The 21,313-nt window shown below is 38.0% G+C and overlaps 1 protein-coding gene across 2 annotated transcripts; it reads left to right on the top strand.

The window, feature by feature from the left end:
• Window positions 1–10,127: 10,127 nt before the first annotated feature.
• On the top strand, window positions 10,128–13,908 carry CCL20 (C-C motif chemokine ligand 20). Of its 2 annotated transcripts, none has more exons than XM_027119443.1 (4): window positions 10,128–10,265; window positions 11,430–11,544; window positions 12,497–12,574; window positions 13,527–13,908. In XM_027119443.1, exons 1-4 carry the CDS (start codon window positions 10,187–10,189, stop codon window positions 13,546–13,548), a joined length of 294 nt encoding a protein of 97 aa, XP_026975244.1. In that variant the 5' UTR covers window positions 10,128–10,186; the 3' UTR covers window positions 13,549–13,908. The 2 variants fall into 2 exon arrangements, with proteins under 2 accessions (XP_026975244.1, XP_026975252.1); XM_027119451.1 differs by having other exon boundaries at window positions 10,129–10,265; window positions 11,433–11,544.
• Window positions 13,909–21,313: the final 7,405 nt, after the last annotated feature.

Here is a 21,313-nt window from a genome sequence, read left to right as displayed (position 1 = left end):
GTCTCTGTAGATCAGATTCTTTGTCTGAAAGGAAAATTTAGTCATGGGCAGTTGACTGGCTTGACGATGCAAATTATTTTGAAGTGGCAAGGGAGACTCACTGGCTTCAAAATTTATAGTGGGAAACTCTTGCTAAAACCTTGAGCCCTGATGTACATTGAGAATTAGAATTGTCTCCATCACAATGAAAGATTCTTTGAGAGGCAGCCAAATTCCCAACTCCTTCATTCAGAAGAAGCAAAATATAGACTTGGAAAAATCAAAAGAATTTTAAAGTGATGGGTCAGGAAGAATCTGTATTATTTTACATCATGTAGTAACAACAAACTTAAAAAAAAAATTAAACTATATTTGGTTTACGATATTGTTGCTAGCCTTAGGTATACAGCAAAGTGATATATATATATATATATATATATATACACATATATATATCAGATTCAGATTCATTTCCATTATAGGTTATTACAAGATACTGAATATAGTTCCCTGTGCTATACAGTAAATCCTTGTTGTTTATCTATTTTATATACAGTGGCGTATATCTGTTAATCTCATATTCCTAATTTCTCTCTCCCACACCTTTCCCCTTTGGTAACCATAATTTGTTTCCTATGTCTAACAACAAACTTTTTGATCACAAGAACATTGAATCTGAAAGTTAATATGAAAGAAAGAGAAGTATTTAAAAGTTTTTTAAATAACGTGGTTTACTTTCACATGTATAGGAGAAGTTTTTATATGTATCCAGACAGTAGCATATCTTCTCCTGTATGAGTTTTTGTGGCCTCTATTTCTTGTAGAAATGTCGTCTTTCCTTTCTGACATGGGAAAGGAATTAAGCAATGACTGACATTCTGGAAAAACTGGGATTTCAAAAAATAGTTTTAAATTACATAAAACATTTTCCCCTCAAATGTCCATCACTGCTTTCAAATTTTTTCTTAGACACGTAACGGGTAACACACTGTGTAGCACAAAGAGTGAAGATTCTGTTACACATGTTAACGGGAAAGATACAGTGAAACAACCAATCCCTCTGGCCATATTGAAAGTCTGATTTTTTGTTTGTTTGAAATTTTGCTGAATTAAATACAATCTAATGTTAAAAAATGACAAATGGTCTCTAAGGAACTTTATATTGGGTTCTGACCAATTCTTGATCTTATATTTGTTCTAACCAATTATTGGGTCCTCAAAATTAGGTTTGGTTTCAGCTATGCCTGAGCTACAATAAACAGAATCAAGCCTAGATTGTCATGTGTGGGGGAAGAGACTTCTCCATTTGGATGTCCATTAGGCATTACAGATAGGCTGGAAATCTGGATTCTATCCTTCCCCCAATAATCCACTCCTCCCTCACTGCTCCCCATCTGATTAAATTGCACTACCATTCCCTTAGTTATTTTTTATTTATTTATTTTTTTCCTTAGTTATTCAAGACAGAACACTTGGAGTCATTTCTACCTTTTCTTTCTCTTTCACATTCACTATCCAGTTCATATACAATAACCGTTCTTTTTACCTTTAGAACATATTCCTGATTCAACTGCTTCTGACCATCTCCACCATGTCCACCCTAGTATAAACAAGCTTCCTCACTGCCCTCCTTGCTTCTCTTCTGTTCTCTTCACAGCAGCCAAGGAGCCTTTTAAAATCTTAAATCAGGGCACATTGTTTGCCTACACAGATCTACCCAATGGTATCCCATTCCATTTAGAACAAAAGGCAAACTCCTCAGCAAGGCCAACAAGCCTTCCTTAATCTTCCTCCTGGCTACCTCTTTGTCCTCATTCCATACCACTCTGCCCCTCACTGCATATCCTCCAGCACACTGGCCTCACTGTCCCTCAAGCATCCCAAGCACTTTCTCGTCTCAGGGATGTTGCACTTGCTGTTCCCTTCACATTGGAAGCTCTTCCTCTAGACATCTGCAAAACTCACTCCTTTATTCATTTAAGTCCTTGCTCAGTATCTCCCCCAGAGATGCTTTCCTGATCTCCTTACCTAAAATGGCACTCATGGACAGTCTTTTCCAGTATTCCACTTTATTTTTCTTTATAACACTTACATTATCTAATATTAAATTACTTATCTGTTAATTTATTTGTTTCTTGTCTGTCTTATCTACTACCATGCAAGTTGCATGTGGGTAGAGACTTTGTTAGGTGCACAGAAATCTTTGTTGAATGGATGAATTTCTCTCCTTCCTCTTCAGTGAACAGTAGGGTCCATGTAAATGACTCATCCTCTCTGGATCTTTCCTTTGAGGGATAATAATTCACGTCCTTTGCCCTTCCCCCCGTACTTTTCCCTTTATGTATCTGTATGCATTTGTGTGCGTGCATGCAGGGCATGTGTATGTTTTAAAATTCAAGACCAAGCAGAGATGATTTTCCACAGCAGGAAAGAAGTGGCCCTCGCATTTTCGTAACTCAGAATTTCACTTAGAATTATGTGGGAGGGACTTTCCTGGTGGTCCAGTGATAAAGACTCCGCTTTCCAATGCAGGGGTTGCGCGTTGGATCCCTGGTTGGGGAACTAAGATCCCACATGCTGTGGGGCAACTAAGCCCACGTGCCACAACTACTGAGCTTGTGTGCCTCAACGAGAGAGCCCGCGTGCCACAAACTACAGAGCCCACGCATCCTGGAGCCTGCATGCCACAACTAGAGAGAAGACCGTGCTCTGCAGCGAAGACCCAATGCAGCCAAAAAAAAAATAATAATAATAAATAAAATACATATATATTAAAAAAAATTCTGTGGGAAAGATTTATTCCATCTCATGGTGGCACAGTAGAGAAAATTTTTTCTAGGTGTCTGCAAAGAATGTTTCTGTTTTCCCAATGTCAAAAAGAAGCACCAGTGGTCCACCTGCTGTGCCCTCCATGGGTTTTGGGATGTTAATCTGTTTGACCTATGTTAAGTTTTTATAATATTTGCTAGCAAGATAAGGGGAAAAGTGACTTCCTAGTTGGTCAAAACAGTGGAGAAGGAGATATTGAAGGTTGTCAGTGGGTGATGAAACCTGGACTTAATGTGATTTTTGGACCCTTGAGGGGAGGCAAATCCTTATTGTCAGGCATACTGGCTGCAAAGGAGGAAACCCTCAACCTGCCAACTGCAAAAGTACCACAGGTTACGTAGCCCAAGATGATAGCAAGATGGGAACTTTGACAGTAAGGGAAAACTTGGAATTTTCAGCAGCCATTTGGCAAGTATGAGCAGTTAATCAAAAAACAAGCACATTAACAAAATCATTCAAGACCTGAATATAAGCAAAGTGGTAGACTCCAAGGTGGGAAACCAGCTAATTTGAGGTGTGTCTGGAGGAGAGAGAAAGAAGACCAGCTTCAGAATGGAGGTGATTTCAGATCCACTTGTCCTGTGTCTGGATGAGCCCACCATGGGCTTGGATGCCCGCACATCAAATGCAGTTCTTCTCCATTCATCAACCTCATTACGCTATCTTCAGACTGCCTGATAGCCTTACCTTGCTGGCTTCAGGGAAGGTGAGGTTTTATGGCCGTGTACAGGAAACTTTGGTACAGTCTGAGTCTGCTGGTTACGAGCGTGAGTATGGAAATTACAACGCGTGTTACTATCTAAAGAAAACAACATTTAGGCTGATGGTATATAATTCCACCTATTAAATAATCAGATAATAAAACCTTAGGAGGAAATAGGGAACAATCTCTGACCTGGGGAGGAGAATCTGATTTCTAGATCTGGTCCTCATGGTTCGGTGCTGACAGAGTCAAACATCTCTCTTGCTTCCGTGTACTCACCTTCAAAATTAAGGTATTGAACTAGATGGTCTCCACATTTCTCTATCTTAGAAATTCTATAATTTGGTACTCTTCAAAAACCATGGTAAGAACCATGTTTGTTCCTTGAAGCTCAGCTATAGTCAGGACCCACTGGTGTGGAAGCCAGAAAGTTCAGGCCTGTCTGGTTCTTTGTCTTCTGCATTACATACAGCCCTGTGAGAAGTCAAATGTCACATTCTTTATTAAAATATCTGGTACCTAGTAGGTGCTCAATAAATGCTATTTTTTGTTTGTTTGTTTGTTTTGGCCATACTGCACAGCTTGTGGGATCTTAGTTCCCAGTAAATGCTATTTTAAAAGGAACTTCCACCACCTTCCAAAAACTTTTCATGGAATCCCTATCAGAAAGAGAAAAGTTTTAGATGGTCACTCTTTTAAGTCAGCATGGCATGTCTTGTGTTCATACATCATAGAAATGGAAGGGCAGTTAAGTAATTTTTAAATGATCACTTCTGTTAATTTCTACAAAAATATTTCATATAATGTGAATATGGTACTTAACCATATTGCTTGGTTTTATAGTTATTTGTTCATTTTAATTTTGTTATTATAAGTTGCCTTGAATGCAGTCATCATGTTCTAGCCATCTGTATGTACCACTAAGTACCTTCCACATAAAACACTTGTCAAATGTTTTTTCTGGAAAAAAAAAAAATAAGAGCAAGTTGCTGAGATTCTACTACATGAGGGAATTAGGACTCATCAGGAATGTCTGAGATATTTGAAAAGAATGGCTAGAAGCTAAATACCAGTGTGCTAATAGCCTTCTAATAAATTAGGTTTGAAATAATTTTCTTATGTTAACCTTCTCATTAGCATGTTCATTGACTGAACAAAAAAATCAGTCGAAGGTCATATTTTAAAAAGTTTCTAAGTGACAGATATGAAATGACACATCTAGCAAAAGAAACAAAGAGGTTCTGGGGGGTGAGTGTTATATCTAGGTGGGTGGAGAATTTCTGTTGTTGTTATGAGCTTTATTGAGATGTAATTCACATACCATAACATTCACCCTTTTAAAGTGCACAATTCAATGTGTTTTAGTATATTCATAGGGTTGTACAAACTGTCATCACTATCTATTTTTAGATTAAAAAAAAAATAAGGAAGAAACCTCGTACCCATTAGCAGTCATTCTCCCTTCCCCTGCCTTTCCCCTAACACCCCAATCTAGCCCTCAACTATCACTATTCTACTTCCTGTATCTGTAGTTTTGGGGGTTTTGAACATTTTATATAAATGGTATCTTACAATATGTGGCCTTTCGTGCTTGTTTTTCTTTTCCCTTATTTATAATGTTTGCAAGGTTCACCCGTGCTGTTGCACCCACCAGTACTCTTTTCATTGTTATTGCCAAAGAATATGCCATTGTATACATTCACCACATTTTATGTATCTGTTCATCAGTTGATGGCATTTGGATTATTTCCACTTTTGGGCTATTATGAATAATGCTGCCATGAACATTCATACAAGTTTCTATGTGGAGATATATTATTTATCTTGAGTGTACTAGGAGTGGAATTGCTGGCTCATATGGCAATGCTATGATTAACCATTTGAGGAACTGTCAAACTGTTTTTTAAAGCAACTGCACCATTTTTCATTCCCATCAATAATGTGTGAGTATTCCAATTTCTCCACATCATTGCTAACACTCATCCATCTTTTTGATGATAGCCATCCTTGTGGATGTGAAGTGGTATGTCATGGTTTTGATTTACATTTATCTAATGACTAATGATGTTAAGTATTTTTTCATGTGCTTTTTGACCACTTATATATCATAGGAGAAATGTTTATTTGGGTATTTTGTCCATTTTTAAATTGGGTTATTTTTCTTTACATTATTTAGTTGCAGGAGTTCTTCATATATTCTGGATACAGCATAAGTCCTTTATCAGATAAATAATTTGCAAATATTTCCTATCTTTCTGTGGGTTGTTCTTCACATTTGTATAGTATCATTTGAAGCACAAAAGTTTATAGTTTTGATATAGTCCAGTTGGTTTTTTATTTTGTTGCTTGAGCTTTTGTTCTTATATCCGAAAAATCATTGCCCAACCCAAGGTCATGAAGATTTACTTCTATGTTTTCTTCTAAGAGGCTCAGAGTTTTAGCTCTTATATTTAAGTCTATGATCCATTTTGACTTAATCATTAACATGATTAACATCATTCTTTTGTATATGGATATCCAGTTGTCCCAGCATCATTTGCTGAAAAGACTATTCTCTCCTCCATTGAATGGTCTTGGCACCATAATAAACAATCAGTTGACCATAGATATGAAGGTTTAGGTCTGGACTCTCAATTCTATTCCCTTGATCTATGTGTCTACACTTATGCCAGTATCACATGTCTTGGTTAGTGTAGATTTATAGTAAGTTTTGTCATCAGGAGGCTATTCGGGACCCCTTGTAATCCTATATGAGTCTGAGTATCTTCTTTTCCATTTCTGAAAAGAACTCAGCTGGGATTTTGATAGGACTTGTATTGAATATGTAGATCCATTTAGGGAGTAGTGCCATCTTAGCAAGGATATCTTCCAATCCATGACATGGGATGTCTTTCCGTTTATTTATTTATTTAAATTAAAAAGTTTTTTTCATTAGATATCACTTATATGAGGAATCCAAAAAAAATGATACAAATGAACCTCTTTACAAAACAGAAATAGACCCACAGGCATAGAAAACAAACTCATGGTTACCAAAGAGAAAAGGATGTGGTGGGTGCGAAGGGGGGGGATAAATTAGGAGTTTGGGATTAGCAGATACAAACTACTATATATAAAATAGGTAAACAGCAAACTACTCTATATAAAATAGATAAACAACAAGGACCTACTGCATGGCACAGGGAAATATATGCAATATCTTGTAATGACCTATAATGGAAAAGAATCTGAAGAAAGAATATATATATATACACATATACATATAACTGAATCACTTTGCTGTATACCTGAAGCTAATACAACATTGTAAATCAACTATAATCACTTATTTGGTTTGAAAAAACACCACTATAAGCATTTGTGGAAAAATTTTTGTGGGGGCATATGCACTCTTTTTGGGTGAATACCTAGGAATACAATGGCTGCGTCATATCGTAAGTGTATGTTTAGCTTCTTTTTTTTTTGAATTTTATTTCATTTATTTATTTTATACAGCAGGTTCTTATTAGTTATCTATTTTACACATATTAGTGTATATATGTCAATCCCAATCTCCCAATTCATCCCACCGCTCGTCTTTCCATTTATTTAGAAGTCTTCTTTAATTTCTTTAATAAAGTTTTGTAGGTTTAAGTTACTTTTCACTTGTTTTGTTAATTTTATACCTAGATATTTTATTCTTTTATGCTATTGTAAAAGTAATTGCTTTTTTATTCTATATTCAAGTTGTTTATTGATATTGTATAGAAATACAATTAATTTTTTTTTGTATATTGATCTTGAATCTTGCAACCTCGATGAACTTATTAGTTCTAATAGTTTTTTAGTAGATTCTTTAGGATTTTCTACATACAAGATTATCTCATTTGCAAATTAAGATAGTTACTACTTCCTTTCCAGTCTGGGTGCCTCCCCCTTTTCTTGACTAATTATCCTGGCTAGAACCTCCAGTACAATGATGAATAGTAGTGGTTAGAGTGGACACGCCTGTCTTGGTCTTGATCTCAGAAGGAAAGCCTTCTTTCTGTCTTTCAACATTAAGTATGATATTAGCTGTGGGATTTTCATAGATGACCTTTATCAGATTGAAGACGTTCTCTACTATTCCTAGTTCACTGAGCGTTTACTATGATAGGGTGTAAAATTTTTGTCAAATGCTTTTCACACGGATTTTGTTTTTGTTCAGCTAATATTGTGTATTACATTTCCTAGTTTATGTCCTTTTTATATGTTGTTGGATACAGATTACTAGTGTTTTGCTGAGGATTTTTGTGTCTGTATTCATAAGAGATACTGATCTGTAGTCTTTCTTTTTCTTGTGATGTCTCTGTCTTGTTTTGATATCAGTGTAATACTGTCCTTATAGAATAGTTAGAAATTGTTTCCTCCTCTTCTACTTTTTAAAAAAGTTTGTGAAGAATTGGTTTTAATTTTTCTTTGAATATTTGGTAGAATTAACCAGTGAAGCTATCTGCGTCTGGACTTTCCTTTGTGGAAATATTTTTAGTTACCAATTTGATATCTTGTTACATATTCAAACTTTCTATGTCTACTTGAGTCAGGTTCGTAATTTGTGTCTTTCTAGTAATTTGTCCCTTTCATCTATTTTATCTAATGTATTGACATACAGTTGTTCATCATATTCCCTTTTAGTCCTTTTTATTTCTTAAAGTTGGTAGTGACGTCCCTTCTTTCATTCCTGAGTTTAACAATTTGTCTTCTCTTCACTCCACCCCTCCCTTGTTTTTTCTTGGTTAGCCTAGTTAAAGCTTGTTAATTTTGTTGATCTTTTCAAAGAACCAAATTTTGGTTACTTTGATTTCCTCTATTTTTTGCTATTCTCTATTTCATGTATCCCTGCTATACGTTTCTCTCTGAGCAGCTGCATCATATAAGTTTTTGTATGTTGTGTTTTTATTTTCATTCATCTCAAAGTATTTTCTACTTTCTTTATGACTTCTTTGACACATTGGTTATTTAGTCATGTAATGTTTAATATCTACATATTTGTGAATTTCTCAAATTTTCTTCGGTTACTGAATTCTAATTACATTGTGGTTTGAAAACATTTTGTATGATTTCAATCCTTTGAAATTTATTAAGACTTGTTTTATGGCCTAACATATGATTTATCTGGAAGAATGTTCCATATGAACTTTGGAAGAATGCCTCTTCTATTGTTGTTGGGTAGAATGTTCTAGTGATGTCTGTTAGGCTTAGTTGGTTTATAGTGTTGTTCGAATCTTCTGTTTTCTTGTGCATCTTCTGTCTAGTTTTTCTATTCATTATTGAAAATATGGTATTGAAATGTCTACCTTTATTGTTGAATTGTTTATTCTTCCCTTCAATTCTGTCAGTTTTTGCTTTATGTATTTTGAGGTGCTGTTGTTAGATGTATATATGGTCATGATTTTTATATCTTTCTGACAGATTGATCCTTTATCATTATGGAACTCCCTCTTTACCTCTAGTAACTTTCTTTTGTTTTAAAGTTTGTTTCTTTAGACATAGGCATAGCAACTCCAGTTCTCTTTTGTTTATTCTTTGCATGGCATATCTTTTTTGATCTTTTACTTTCAGTCTATTTGTTTATAGTGGACAGTTCTTTTTTTATGATTTTGATATCTTTAAACTTTATTTTTTAAATGATCATATAATACAATTCACTTTTTTCTTTTGATGTACATTTCTATGAATTTTAACACATGTAGTGATGTGTAACCATTCCCATAATAGGATAGAAAATAACTTCGTCACCCCCCCAAAACTCCCTTGTGGCGTTTCTTTATAGTCATACCCTTCCTGCAAACCCAGTTCCTAGCATACAATGATATTCTTCCTACTTTTTTCCTCTTTCTTTTTTTTCTTCTGAGGCTTTGTATTGAGTTATGTAACCACATTAGCATGAAGAGTTATGGGCAGATGAGGGTCATTTTCTGGGCTACAATGTTGATTAGAGTCATGTAAAATGTAGAAGATTTAGAAGAGTGAGACTGAAACTAAGATAAAGCTGAAACTTGAGGCTCACTTAAGAGCTGGTATTTTCCACTAAAACTGGGGACACTACTAAGCATTGCTATATTACCTGCTCTGCATAATAGCCCAGAAATTCAAGGTCTTTGGTGACAGCTGAGCAGCAACGATGAAATTGTAAATGCCTGAGTACGCTTGGTGTCCTGCCTCATCCTCTCCCTCCCCTATTGGCTCTGGAAAGCAATCAGAGTGTAACAATAGGAGTTCTGGAATGTTCCCGAGTGGGGCTTATCTTTGTATCATTGTTAATCCTTGTCCTCTCTTTTCAGAGACAAGAGATTAAGTTAAAACAGGACAGACATCTTTTCTGGGACTCAGGGCTGAGCTGCGTTTCCTTCTTTGCAAATTCAAAGGATTTTACAGGATTTTCCCCTTCTTAATCCTCCCTCCCCCTCCATCCTGCCCTTCACACCTTCCCATCATTAGGGAAAGGCAGGAAGTTTTCCCTGTGGTTTCTTCTTTGTGACGACATGATGGGGCAGGTTAGTCAATGGGGAAAACCCCATGTGAGAACACGCCTTCTATGTGCATTCAAATATTTACTATAAGTAGGGCCATCCCAGACCCAGGCTGCTATCAAGCATAACAGCTCTCCCAGGCACTAGGTACCCAGCACTGAGACATCTATTCTTTGAGCTGAAAATGATGTGCAGTAGCAAGAGTTTGCTCCTGGCTGCTTTGATGTCACTGCTGCTACTCCACCTCTGCAGCAAGTCAGAAGGTAAGTGTCACTCTTTCTGCTAGCACAGGATGAAGAACTATTTTCATTTTTCTCTAAGCCTTGAGCTCATTTAGGGGTCCCCAAGGGTTGGAAGCCTGTTAGAAAATCTTCAAAAGGAAGTGATGGGGGTTGTCATCTCATTGGTGAGTGGAAGAGGGAAAGGTTACTGCTGCCTATCAGGATTTTTTCTCTGCTGTCAATCCCAGCAAATTTGGGGGGCGGTGGTGGTGGGCTCTTAGAGACCCTCGAACTCCAGAACAACCCAAAGTGCTATTCTGGTAGAGATGTAAATTGTGTAACATTACCAGTGAATGGGGCCATTTTGAAATGTAGAAAATTCTCCCATTTCCCTAGCTTTCTCATTTCCCAACTGAATAGTTTTAGCAGAGTTCAAAACTCATCCTTTAGGGGCAGATTATGGCACCTGAATTCATCCTTGCAAGGCCTTGGGGACATCACTTGCCAACTTCGGGATTACATTTATCACTTACAGCAGGTCAAAGATACAGTAGGTTGTAATTTAACTCAGGGGAGTGCCCAAGAATTGCTTTATTACTAAGAGGACATCACTTTTAGCAACAGGTGCATTCCTGAAAATACACGTGTTGAAATTTTATGAACAAAATTAAAAATTCCCATTAACTAATACTACAATTTCAAAGTGTTTTAATTGTAGCTCTTATTAACAGCTCCTATAAATCACATTTTTCTTTGTAACTTCTTGTCCTTCCCCTCCTCTCAATATTCAGTAGCCAGATAATAGATTAAAACTTGCCAATTTACTTTTTTTTCTGAATTTAGAAGGTTATTTATAAGGGTTTCTTCAAGTGGAAGGTACTCATATTCTTGAGTGACTATAGTGAATGAAATAAAATACTGTCAGTTTGTGTTTCTTACTAAAGATATTCCTTTTATGAGACTGATGTCTCATGTGCTTCTAAACTGTATAATTGAACCAAAATTTCCCAGTACACAAACTATTTTTTTTAAGAGAACTGGAAACTATGTTAAAATGGGTCTCAAAGATATTGGAGGTGTTCCTCTAAATAGTTTATTTACCATATAAATCAGATTCTAGGTTTTCCACAACTTCAGGTAGTTCCACGATACCTATCACAGAATAAGTTCATTCATGTGGACTCAATATCTTTCATTTCTTTTCAGCAGCAAGCAACTTTGACTGCTGCCTCCAATATACAGAAAAAATCCTTCATCCCAAATTTATCGTGGGGTTCACACAGCAGCTGGCCAATGAAGCTTGTGACATCAATGCAGTCATGTAAGTTATTAAGGGATTCTAATTCATTTGTATTAGGAGTACATGAGAATTTCAAGTAGAAAAAGCTTTGCCTTTTTGGAGTTTCATTCAGAAATAACTCATGTGGCAAAAAGCTAGCTGTGTTTTAGTAGTACATTTATTCTTCAAAATTCACTTTAAATGGAACTGGAATAAGGCAAAACTTAGTTTAAAAAAAATGAACATAGTTGAGGGCAAAATCACTTTTGAAGATAAACTTATAAGCTACTAAGATACTATCTCAGGAAAATATGAAAAACCTAAACTTTGAAATGAGCATTTTCTACCAGAAAGTGGTTGAGCTATAAGCTAAAGCTCAGAGTAGTTACACTATCTCATATAATATTCTTTTGTGTTTTTTGCGGTACGCGGGCCTCTCACTGTTGCGGCCTCTCCCGTTGCGGAGCACAGGCTCCGGACGCGCAGGCTCAGCGGCCATGGCTCACGGGCCCAGCCGCTCCACGGCATGTGGGATCTTCCCGGACGAGGGCACGAACCCGTGTCCCCTGCATTAGCAGGCGGACTCTCAACCACTGCGCCACCAGGGAAGCCCCTCATATAATATTCTTGATTTATATAGGGTATTATATTTTCAGTGAAATAAGTTATTGATCAGATGTATACATATTTCATGTAGCCACCACCAACAAAATTAAATAATTCTGGGACTTGATCTTCCTGTTACTGCACAACTTTTTGTTAGATTGCAGAGAAAGTCAGGGAGAATCACTTTTATTTCTTGCATCAAACTTTCTAAGAAGAATTTTTTTTTTTGCAATTTTTTTCACCTCTGAAACAAATAGAATGTTTAGGGCGTAGAGCCACCAATTGGAATATGAAATTTCCACTGCATGTCCTGTGGAAAAAAAGAAAAAAAAACATTTAAACAATAAATGAAATTGAAACATAAATCAAATTCTCTGACTTTTTTCAGCTTATACACAAAGAGAAGATTAGCTGTGTGTGCAGATCCAAAGAAGAGTTGGGTGAAACATGTAGTGCATATCCTCAGGTATGGAACGTTTATAATCCACCAGCCTCTCTCCAAATGTTTGGGAAAGAGTGGTGTTCAGAGTGTTGCATCACAGGCTTGCTGGAATGCTTTAGCCTAAGCACTATGACGTTTTTAAAGGGTAGTGTGAATCGGACAATGAAAACAAAAAATTCATTTTTTCAACCACTTACAGATCATTTTCATTTTTTTATTATACATTTATTTATTTGTGGCTGCGTTAGGTCTTTGTTGCTGCGCACAGGCTTTCTCTAATTGTGGTGAGCTGGGGCTACTCTTCACTGTGGTATGCGGGTTTCTCGTTGCGGTGGCTTTTCTTTTTGCAGAGCACGGGCTTTAGGGTGCAGGCTCAGTAGTTGCGGCACACGGGCTTGGTTGCTCCGCGGCATGTGGGATCTTCCTGGACCAGGGCTCGAACCCGTGTCCCCTGCATTGGCAGGTGGATTCTTAACCACTGCGCCACCAGGGAAGCCCCATTTTTATTTTAATTGTTTTTAATTTAATGATTTTTCACACGATGTATGAGATTCCTCTATGCATTTGATTCTTGTTGCAAAGATGCCTCTTATTTATATAATTTAAAGACTACATGACATTCGTTTGTTAAAAGCTAAAAAATAAACAGTTAAAAAGAGATCAATGGCTCTGATTTACACTGATGATAATGGAGTGACATTTTATCAATGGACAGAATCATCTCACACCAGGGTGCCAGATACTGAATATGAAGACACAACCTTAGTGTTCATATCCTGTTTCTGTCCTTAGCTAGCTGGGTTATGTTGGGCAGGGTCCATCCTCTCTGAACCCTGATTTCCTCATATGGCCTCTGAGCTGCCTGGTATCCTGAGATGAGATTGGAGTGTCTGAGGCAATCTGTAGGCACCAAAGATATTCCCACACACCAGGCACCCCATCTTTGCTTATTTTTTTCTTCTTTTTCTCTTTATAGTCAAAGAGTCAAGAAGATGTAAAAACGGATACTCCCTGGACTGGAACTGGACACAGCCCAAGAACAAAAGGAACCTAGCTGAGCTGGCAGTTTCACTCACACACTGTTGCAGGTTCAGAGCTTATCTGATTTGTGTCTCATTGGACTTGTCCAATTAGTGAAGTTGATTCATATTGCATCACAGTTTGCTTTGTTAAGCATCACATTATACTCTATTTTATGTTATGTTATTTATATATGTGGTTTTGTTTGTGTTTTGCTATTTAATACTAGTTTTCTATAAGCTATCTGGTTTAGTATGTGGTATAAAGTTATACTTGGAGGAATAAGATATATGGACTTTCTTGCAAGCAGAAGGCTATTAAAAAAAACACTTAACATTCTTCTCTTTATATAGTTCTGTTTCCTAAATTGTTGTAATTACCTTGTTAAAGAGGAAAATGATAAGAAGAATAAATATTGAACATAAAAGAACCAAAATTTGTTTGTGGATTGAGTTAAATAGCATTTATTAAGAGGTGTATTAAGAATAGTTAAGAGTTTAGTAAATACGAAAATGTTGTGAAAATTGTATTCCCCATTTACTTCTTCCTGGTTTTTCCCTTTATCTCTACCCCTTGTGATCCTGGACTTCATTCTATATGAATTATAATGGAAAGGTTTTTTTGAATTAAAAAAAATTCAAAGTCATTTAAACCAAAAATTAGAAAGATTCTATCTGTGACATAGGTCAATATTTCTTGATATAAAACTTTTCAAAATAAAAAAAGTATGCCCATCTATTTTGTGACTCCAGGGACACAACAACTATTTAGAAAATTCCTTGAGCAATCACTTAGTCCGTCATTCTGTCACCAGCCATGGTCCTAGGAATGGGCATCTCAGCAGAGGAACATTTCTCTATTTTATAAGTCCTCCTGAGTCATCTTTAAGCACTTTCCAAAAACAAAATGATTATGCAGAGGGTTTATTTTTTAAAATTTATTTATTTTATTTTTGGCTGCGTTGGGTCTTCATTGCTGCACACGGGCTTTCTCTAGTTGTGGTGAGCGGTGGCTACTCTTCATTGCGGTGCGCGGGCTTCTCATTGCGGTGGCTCTTGTTGCGGAGCACAGGCTCTAGGCACTCTGCTTCAGTAGTTGTGGCACGTGGGCTCGGTAGTTGCAGCTCATGGGCTCTAGAGCGCAGGCTCAGTAGTTGTGGTGCACAAGCTTAGTTGCTCCGTGGCATGTGGGATCTTCCCAGACCAGGGCTAGATCCCGTGTCCCCTGCATTGGCAGGATTCTTAACCACTGCACCACCAGGGAAGTCCTATGCAGAGGGTTTTTAGAAACCGATTGCCTCAGTAACCAGAAGAGAGACAACAAATGTGTGAAACCTAGCAAGAACCCAGAAATAAGATGAAAAGACCCTGTACCAGGGTAGTTCTTGTCACAATAGTCATGTACTTAAGTTCACAGAGTGCCCGACACAGCACTCTGGACAGTCTGCTTCAGATTCCAAAAGCCACGCAGGATGAGTGGAGGAAGACACACTGATGATAGGATTTAAAATCCAGACACGCACATCCATAATGCGGGCAATAGTGGGTCATTTGGTGTAGCAAACGCTCAGTAGGCTCTGAAGGCATCTCTGTGCTCATAAGTAACAACACTGAGCCGTCAGGGAAAGTATGCTCAATATCCTGTTTGACTATTCATCAAACATGAGTTAGCACCTATTATGAGCCAGGCACCGAGCCAAGTGAAGCTGGAGACGCCAAGAAATTAAGTTAGCACTTGGTGCTCACTCCCAGGTAATTAGTGCTGAGCAGTGTGGGAAGAGAGAGGGGCTGGCTAGAAAATCAGCTATGACAACACAGCGTGGTAAGCACTTGGATAAAGGAAGGCATGGGACAGGGCATTAGTAGTGAGGGTTTCCAGAAGAAAAGAATATTCAGTTGAACCTTATTAAATAGCCGATATTCGATGCTCTTGAACTATGAAGATGGCAATTGTGTATGGTTCAGCCCTTGTTTGAGTCGAGGTATGAAGGGCCAGTAGGAGACACCCAATTGGAAAAGGAGCAGCAGGGGGTGTTTGGAAATATCTGGGGGCATATTTTAGTTGTCACAATGTCTAAAGGTGGGATACTAAGGTATTCAGTGGGCAGGAGACAGGGATGCTAAACCCACTGGAATGCACAAGATAGCCTGGCACAATGAAGAATTTTCTTACCTAGGTATCAATTATGCCACCAGTTGGGTAACACTGGATGAAGCGGGATGTATGCAAGGAGTGGCTGTAGGATGGAGCAGCTGCGGATTAAGTAAAACTGTTACCTCAACTAAGCATAGTGGTTTGAACTTGAACATGGAAACACGGGGGAACCATGGAAGAAGTCAAAGCAGGAGGAAAGGGAGGTGGGATGGAAGATGGATGCAGAGATACAGAGAGAGCTGCAATGAGTAAGGTGAGAAACGGTGGGACCTCAGTTAAGGCCATGGCAAAAAGAAAGGAAGCAGAGATGGGCTTGGAATTGTTGAGACTCATTCTAGATAACCCTCCCTCTGCCACCCCTCCCCACCACCAACAGTCACCCTTTCCTGGAGCAGCACAGCCAGAGAGGACACTGTCAAGGGCAGTGGCCCATTTGGCCGACTGCTGCTGGGTGGTCTCACCAGGTGAGCTTTGCTGAGTCAGGAAAGTAGCACATTTTGTTAGTGCTCTGAATGTGTGTGAATTATTTGGGACTAGGAGTCCTAACACCTATTAGCTGAGTTTCTGGAGCCAATTTATTAATCGCAATGAGAACATTCCACTGTCAAGTGCATGGGTAAAAGCACCTGTGCAAATCAGTGTGTTACCCCCAAGAGTCCAAATTGGAATCACAAAGCCAGATTGTTAAGCCTGGGATCAGAGCACAGCACAGAGTCTCAGCCGTACAACTGCAAGTTTAATTCATTAGTCTCACTGCAATAACCATGTTCAAGGATTAGAGAAGTTGCTCCCAATTCGCAGCTCTTCTTTTTCTTTTTTTCATGTTGGAAAAGGTATTTTCTACTTAATTTTTTAATTAAGGTATAAAGTAAAAGGTATACAGTATACAGTATACAGTAAAATGCACAAGTCTGTAAGTGTACAGCTTAGCTGAATTTTTGCATATGTACACGCCTGTGTGATGACTCTGGGCCATTCAAGATTACCCAGATGGCTCCCTCATGCCCCCGTACATCCATCCAGCCCCAGAGTAACAGCTTCAACCAACCAATGGCCATCTGGTTACATATATTCTGCCCAACTTCTCCCCACTTATATACCCTGACTTACTTTGAAGGAATTCCCCAATATCAAATTATTATATATGAATATAAATATATATTTACACATGCATACACATATTTATATGTATTTTTTTAACAGGGACTTTTAAAAAGACACAAACAATCTCATTATCACAGATTTAAAGATCAACACTAATTCCCCAATATCACCAAATATTCAGTCAATGTTCTGATTTCCCTGTTTGTTTCAAAAAAGGGTTGTATTTATTTATTTATTACAGTTGATATGTTTGAATGAAGCTCCACATAAGGTCCACACACTGCATTTGTGTGATTTGTTTCTTTTTAAGTTTAATCTATGTTTCTTATCATTACCATCCTTCTCTTTTTCCTTGGTCCACACACTGCATTTGTGTGATTTGTTTCTTTTTAAGTTTAATCTATGTTTCTTATCATTACCATCCTTCTCTTTTTCCTTTGTGATTTATGTTTTGGAGAAACCAGGAAACTTTTTCTGAGTTCCCACCTTCTGGGTTTTGGTGGTTGCATTCCCGTGGTGTTACTTAGTTTGTTCCCTGACTCCTAGTTGTAAATAGAGGCTGGGTTGGGGAATGGGACCAGACCACTTTATAAGTGGCATTGCGCCGCATGGTTATAAAGTTGCCTAAACTGAGGTTAGCCAGAGGAGTGAAAGAGGATGTAGTGAACTTGGGCCAAATTTTTCAAGGCAAGTAAAGAACTGATCAAGACCTTCAACTGACAGCCAGAAAGAGGAGAAGTAGATGGTCTAATGACACACGTGTACTTCAAAGAATGGGGAGGTGTATAGAAATGAAGAAGTGCTATCATGGAAGCACAAGAATGTTGGTTTCTACCTGCTTCTGGCTCTGTGGACATCTTCAGAGAACCATAAGGGGAGTGCTGTTGCCATAGACTCAAGTTTCAACCAAGACAAGGAGATAGGGGAGCAAAAGCTGGAAGGACAGGAAAGAATTGTTAGGAAAGGCCAGAGCTGGACATCATGGAAATGGGTTGGAGGTATACAGCAGTATTCAGATGAAAGCATGAGAAATATGAGAAAGGACAGATGCATGCAAGTGTTTGGGTTTGGGTGGTAATCACGTCGTTAATAAAACCTAGACTAGTAAGCAGCAAGTGATATGCTAATATCGCTTGTAAGTTCATTAATGTACTATCTCATTTAAACATGAGGTAGGTACTATTTTTATGCCCATTTTGGGGACAGAGAAACTGAGGGTCAAGGAAGCTAAGGAATTTACCTAAGGTCACACAGTCTTTAGAGATATGATGGAATTAGTTGGTATCAAGTTTCTGACCAGGCGACTGGTATAAAGGTGTTTCTGTGTCAGTAAGGCAGCCCTGTGGTGTCTAATGTTCCTTGACGTTGATTCTCTTGTTGGTTCTTTGTCATCTTTATAATCATCTGTATGCTCTGGTATTTTAGATGGTATCAAAGTGTTAGAACAGAGAACATTTTAGACTTTCTTACTTTGGTATCAAAAAGACTTAAAAAGTTTGCCTTGTCAAGGAGTAAGTTCCAGTTGTGATTTGGTTACCTTCTTCCCCAGCAGTGCTACGCACGTATCACAGGTTTTTCCTTCTGGTTAAATAATGGTTTATTGAGTGAAAGCTATGTTCTCCACCCATTCATTCCTTCAGTCAACGGCTATTTATTGAGCACCTACTATGAGTCCGTCATCGTTCTGGTCACTGAGAATGAGCAGGACAAAGTCCTTGCTTTCATGTGATTTATGGAAGGAGAGACAGGAAAAAAACATATAACCAAATAAATGTATAATATGAAAGAAGAATAAAGGCACTTGGGGATGGGGATGGGATGTAGAACTTCTCCATATCTGTGAGGAAGCTGTCACAATTTACTTTCTTTCTCTCAGAAGCAAGGCCTGTGTCTTCCTCTTGGCTGAGCAAGGAATCTAGATAAGGTAAGAAAGACAAACGTGATTAAACCTACCCAAGAGTATACTATTAACTTTCTGTGATGAAATAAGGTCTATGGAGGACTGTTGCACTAGGCCTTGGCTTACTCTGACTTTTTCTGACTGAAAGGATAGGTCATAATTACTCAGACTGTAAACTATTCCTCATTGTATTGACTTTTCCACCAAGTGTCAAGATCCCACCTGGGGACTAACGTCAGGTGCTTAACTATGGCCTCAGTTGGTGATTGAATTAGCGCAAAGCACCCTTTATATCCGCAGACTTTGGTGATTCTGCAAATTTGTTTTCTTTCTATGGTTCTGACTTAACCGAAACAGATAAACAAGGTTGATGAATAAATCCGGTACAATGAAGTAGTTATAGAAAATGCTGCCCAAGCTCTGGCATGGTACAACACATTCTCCATTCCTCTAATTACTAGAATCTGGGCATTTAAAAAAAAATAAATTTATTTATTTTGTTTATTTACTTATTTTTAGCTGTGTTGGGTGTTCGCTTCAGCACACGGGCTTTCTCTAGTTGTGGCATGTGTGGGGGGCTACTCTTCGTTGTGGTGCATGGGCTTCTCATTGCGGTGGTTCTCTTGCTGTGGAGCACGGCCTCTAGGCACGTGGGCTTCAGTAGTTGTGGCACCTGGGCTCAGTAGTTGTGGCTCACGGGCTCTAGAACGCAGGCTCAGTAGTTGTGGCGCACAGGCTTAGTTGCTCCGTGGCATGTGGGCTCTTCCCAGACCAGGGCTCGAACCTGTGTCCCCTGCTTCGACAGGCAGATTCTTAACCACTGAGCCACCAGGGAATCCCAGAATCCAGGCATTTTTAATAGTCAATGGTCACACGTTTGAAAGGCTTAACATGGAAAACTTTTTTCATGTTTCTTGTTCTTGCTGTCCTCCTTCTTCACTTGAATATCAGTTATCTTAACAGGAATATATTAAGGTTGTTTTTTTAACATCTTTATTGGAGTATAATTGCTTTACAATGGTGTGTTAGTTTCTGCTCTATAACAAAGTGAATAAGCTATACATACACATATATCCCCATATTTCCTCCCTCTTGCATCTCCCTCCCACCCTCCCTATCCCACCCCTCTAGATGGTCACAAAGCACTGAGCTGATCTCCCTGTGCTATGCGGCTGCTTCCTATTAGCTATCTATTTTACATTTGTTAGTATATATAAGTCCATGACACTCTCTCACATCATCCCAGCTTACACTTCTCCCTCCTTGTATTCTCAAGTCCATTCTCTACATCTATGTCTTTACTCCTGTCCTGCCCCTAGTTTCTTCAGAACCATTTTTTATTTTTTTAGATTCCATATATATGTGTTAGCATATGGTATTTATTTTTCTCTTTCTGACTTACTTCACTCTGTATGACAGGCTCTAGGTCCATCCACCTCACTACGAATAACTCAATTTTGTTTCTTTTATGGTTGAGTAATATTCCATTGTATATATGTGCTACATCTTCTTTATCCATTCATCTGTCGATGGACACTTAGGTTGCTTCCATGTCCTGGCTATTGTAAACAGAGCTGCATTGAACATTGTGGTACATGACTCTTTTTGAATTATGGTTTTCTCAGGGTATATGTCCACTAGTGGGATTGCTGGGTCATATGGTAGTTCTATTTTTAGTTTTTTAAGGAACTTCCATACTGTTCTCCATAGTGGATGTATCAATTAACCCACAGCCAACATAGTTCTCAATGGTGAAAAACTGAAACCATTTCCTCCAAGATCAGGAACAAGACAAGTTTGTCCACTCTTACCACTATTATTCAATATAGTTTTGGAAGTTTTAGCCACAGCAATCAGAGAAGAAAAAGGAATCCAAATTGGAAAAGAAGAAGTAAAGCTGTTGCTGTTTGCAGATGACATGATACTATACATAGAGAATCCTAAAGATGCTACCAGAAAACTACTAGAGCTAATCAATGAATTTGGTAAAGTAGCAGGATACAAAATTAATGCACAGAAATCTCTTGCAATCCTATACACTAATGAGGAAAAATCTGAAAGAGAAATTAAGGAAACACTCCCATTTACCATTGCAGTAAAAAGAATAAAATACCTAGGAATAAACCTACCTAAGGAGACAAAAGACCTGTATGCAGAAAACTGTAAGACACTGATGAAAGAAATTAAAGATGATACAAACAGATGGAGAGATATACCATGTTCTTGGATTGGAAGAATCAACACTGTGAAAATGACTATACTACCCAAAGCAATCTACAGATTCAATGCAATCCTTATCAAACTACCAATGGCATTTTTCACAAAATAGAACAAAAAATTTCACAATTTGTATGGAAACACAAAAGACCCCGAATAGCCAAAGCAATCTTGAGAAAGAAAAACGGAGCTGGAGGAATCAGGCTCCCAGACTTCAGACTATCCTACAAAGCTACAGTCATCAAGACACTATGGTACTGGTACAAAAACAGAAATATAGATCAATGGAACAGGATAGAAAGCCCAGAGATAAACCCATGCACATATGGTCACCTTATTTTTGATAAAGAAGGCAAGAATATAGAATG

Source organism: Aethalodelphis obliquidens, unplaced genomic scaffold (assembly GCF_003676395.1).
Source record: "Aethalodelphis obliquidens isolate GAN/ISIS:26980383/991018 unplaced genomic scaffold, ASM367639v1 scaffold2, whole genome shotgun sequence".
NCBI lineage: Eukaryota > Metazoa > Chordata > Mammalia > Artiodactyla > Delphinidae > Aethalodelphis > Aethalodelphis obliquidens.
Note: the sequence above shows the minus strand (reverse complement) of the source record. Positions and strands in the feature narration are given on the sequence as shown.

Coding starts and splice junctions, on each gene's coding strand:
- CCL20 (XM_027119443.1), top strand. CDS start 10,187: ATGATGTGCAGTAGCAAGAGTTTGCTCCTGGCTGCTTTGATGTCACTG. Junction 10,266..11,429: donor CCTCTGCAGCAAGTCAGAAG/GTAAGTGTCACT, acceptor ATTTCTTTTCAG/CAGCAAGCAACTTTGACTGC. Junction 12,575..13,526: donor CATGTAGTGCATATCCTCAG/GTATGGAACGTT, acceptor TTCTCTTTATAG/TCAAAGAGTCAAGAAGATGT.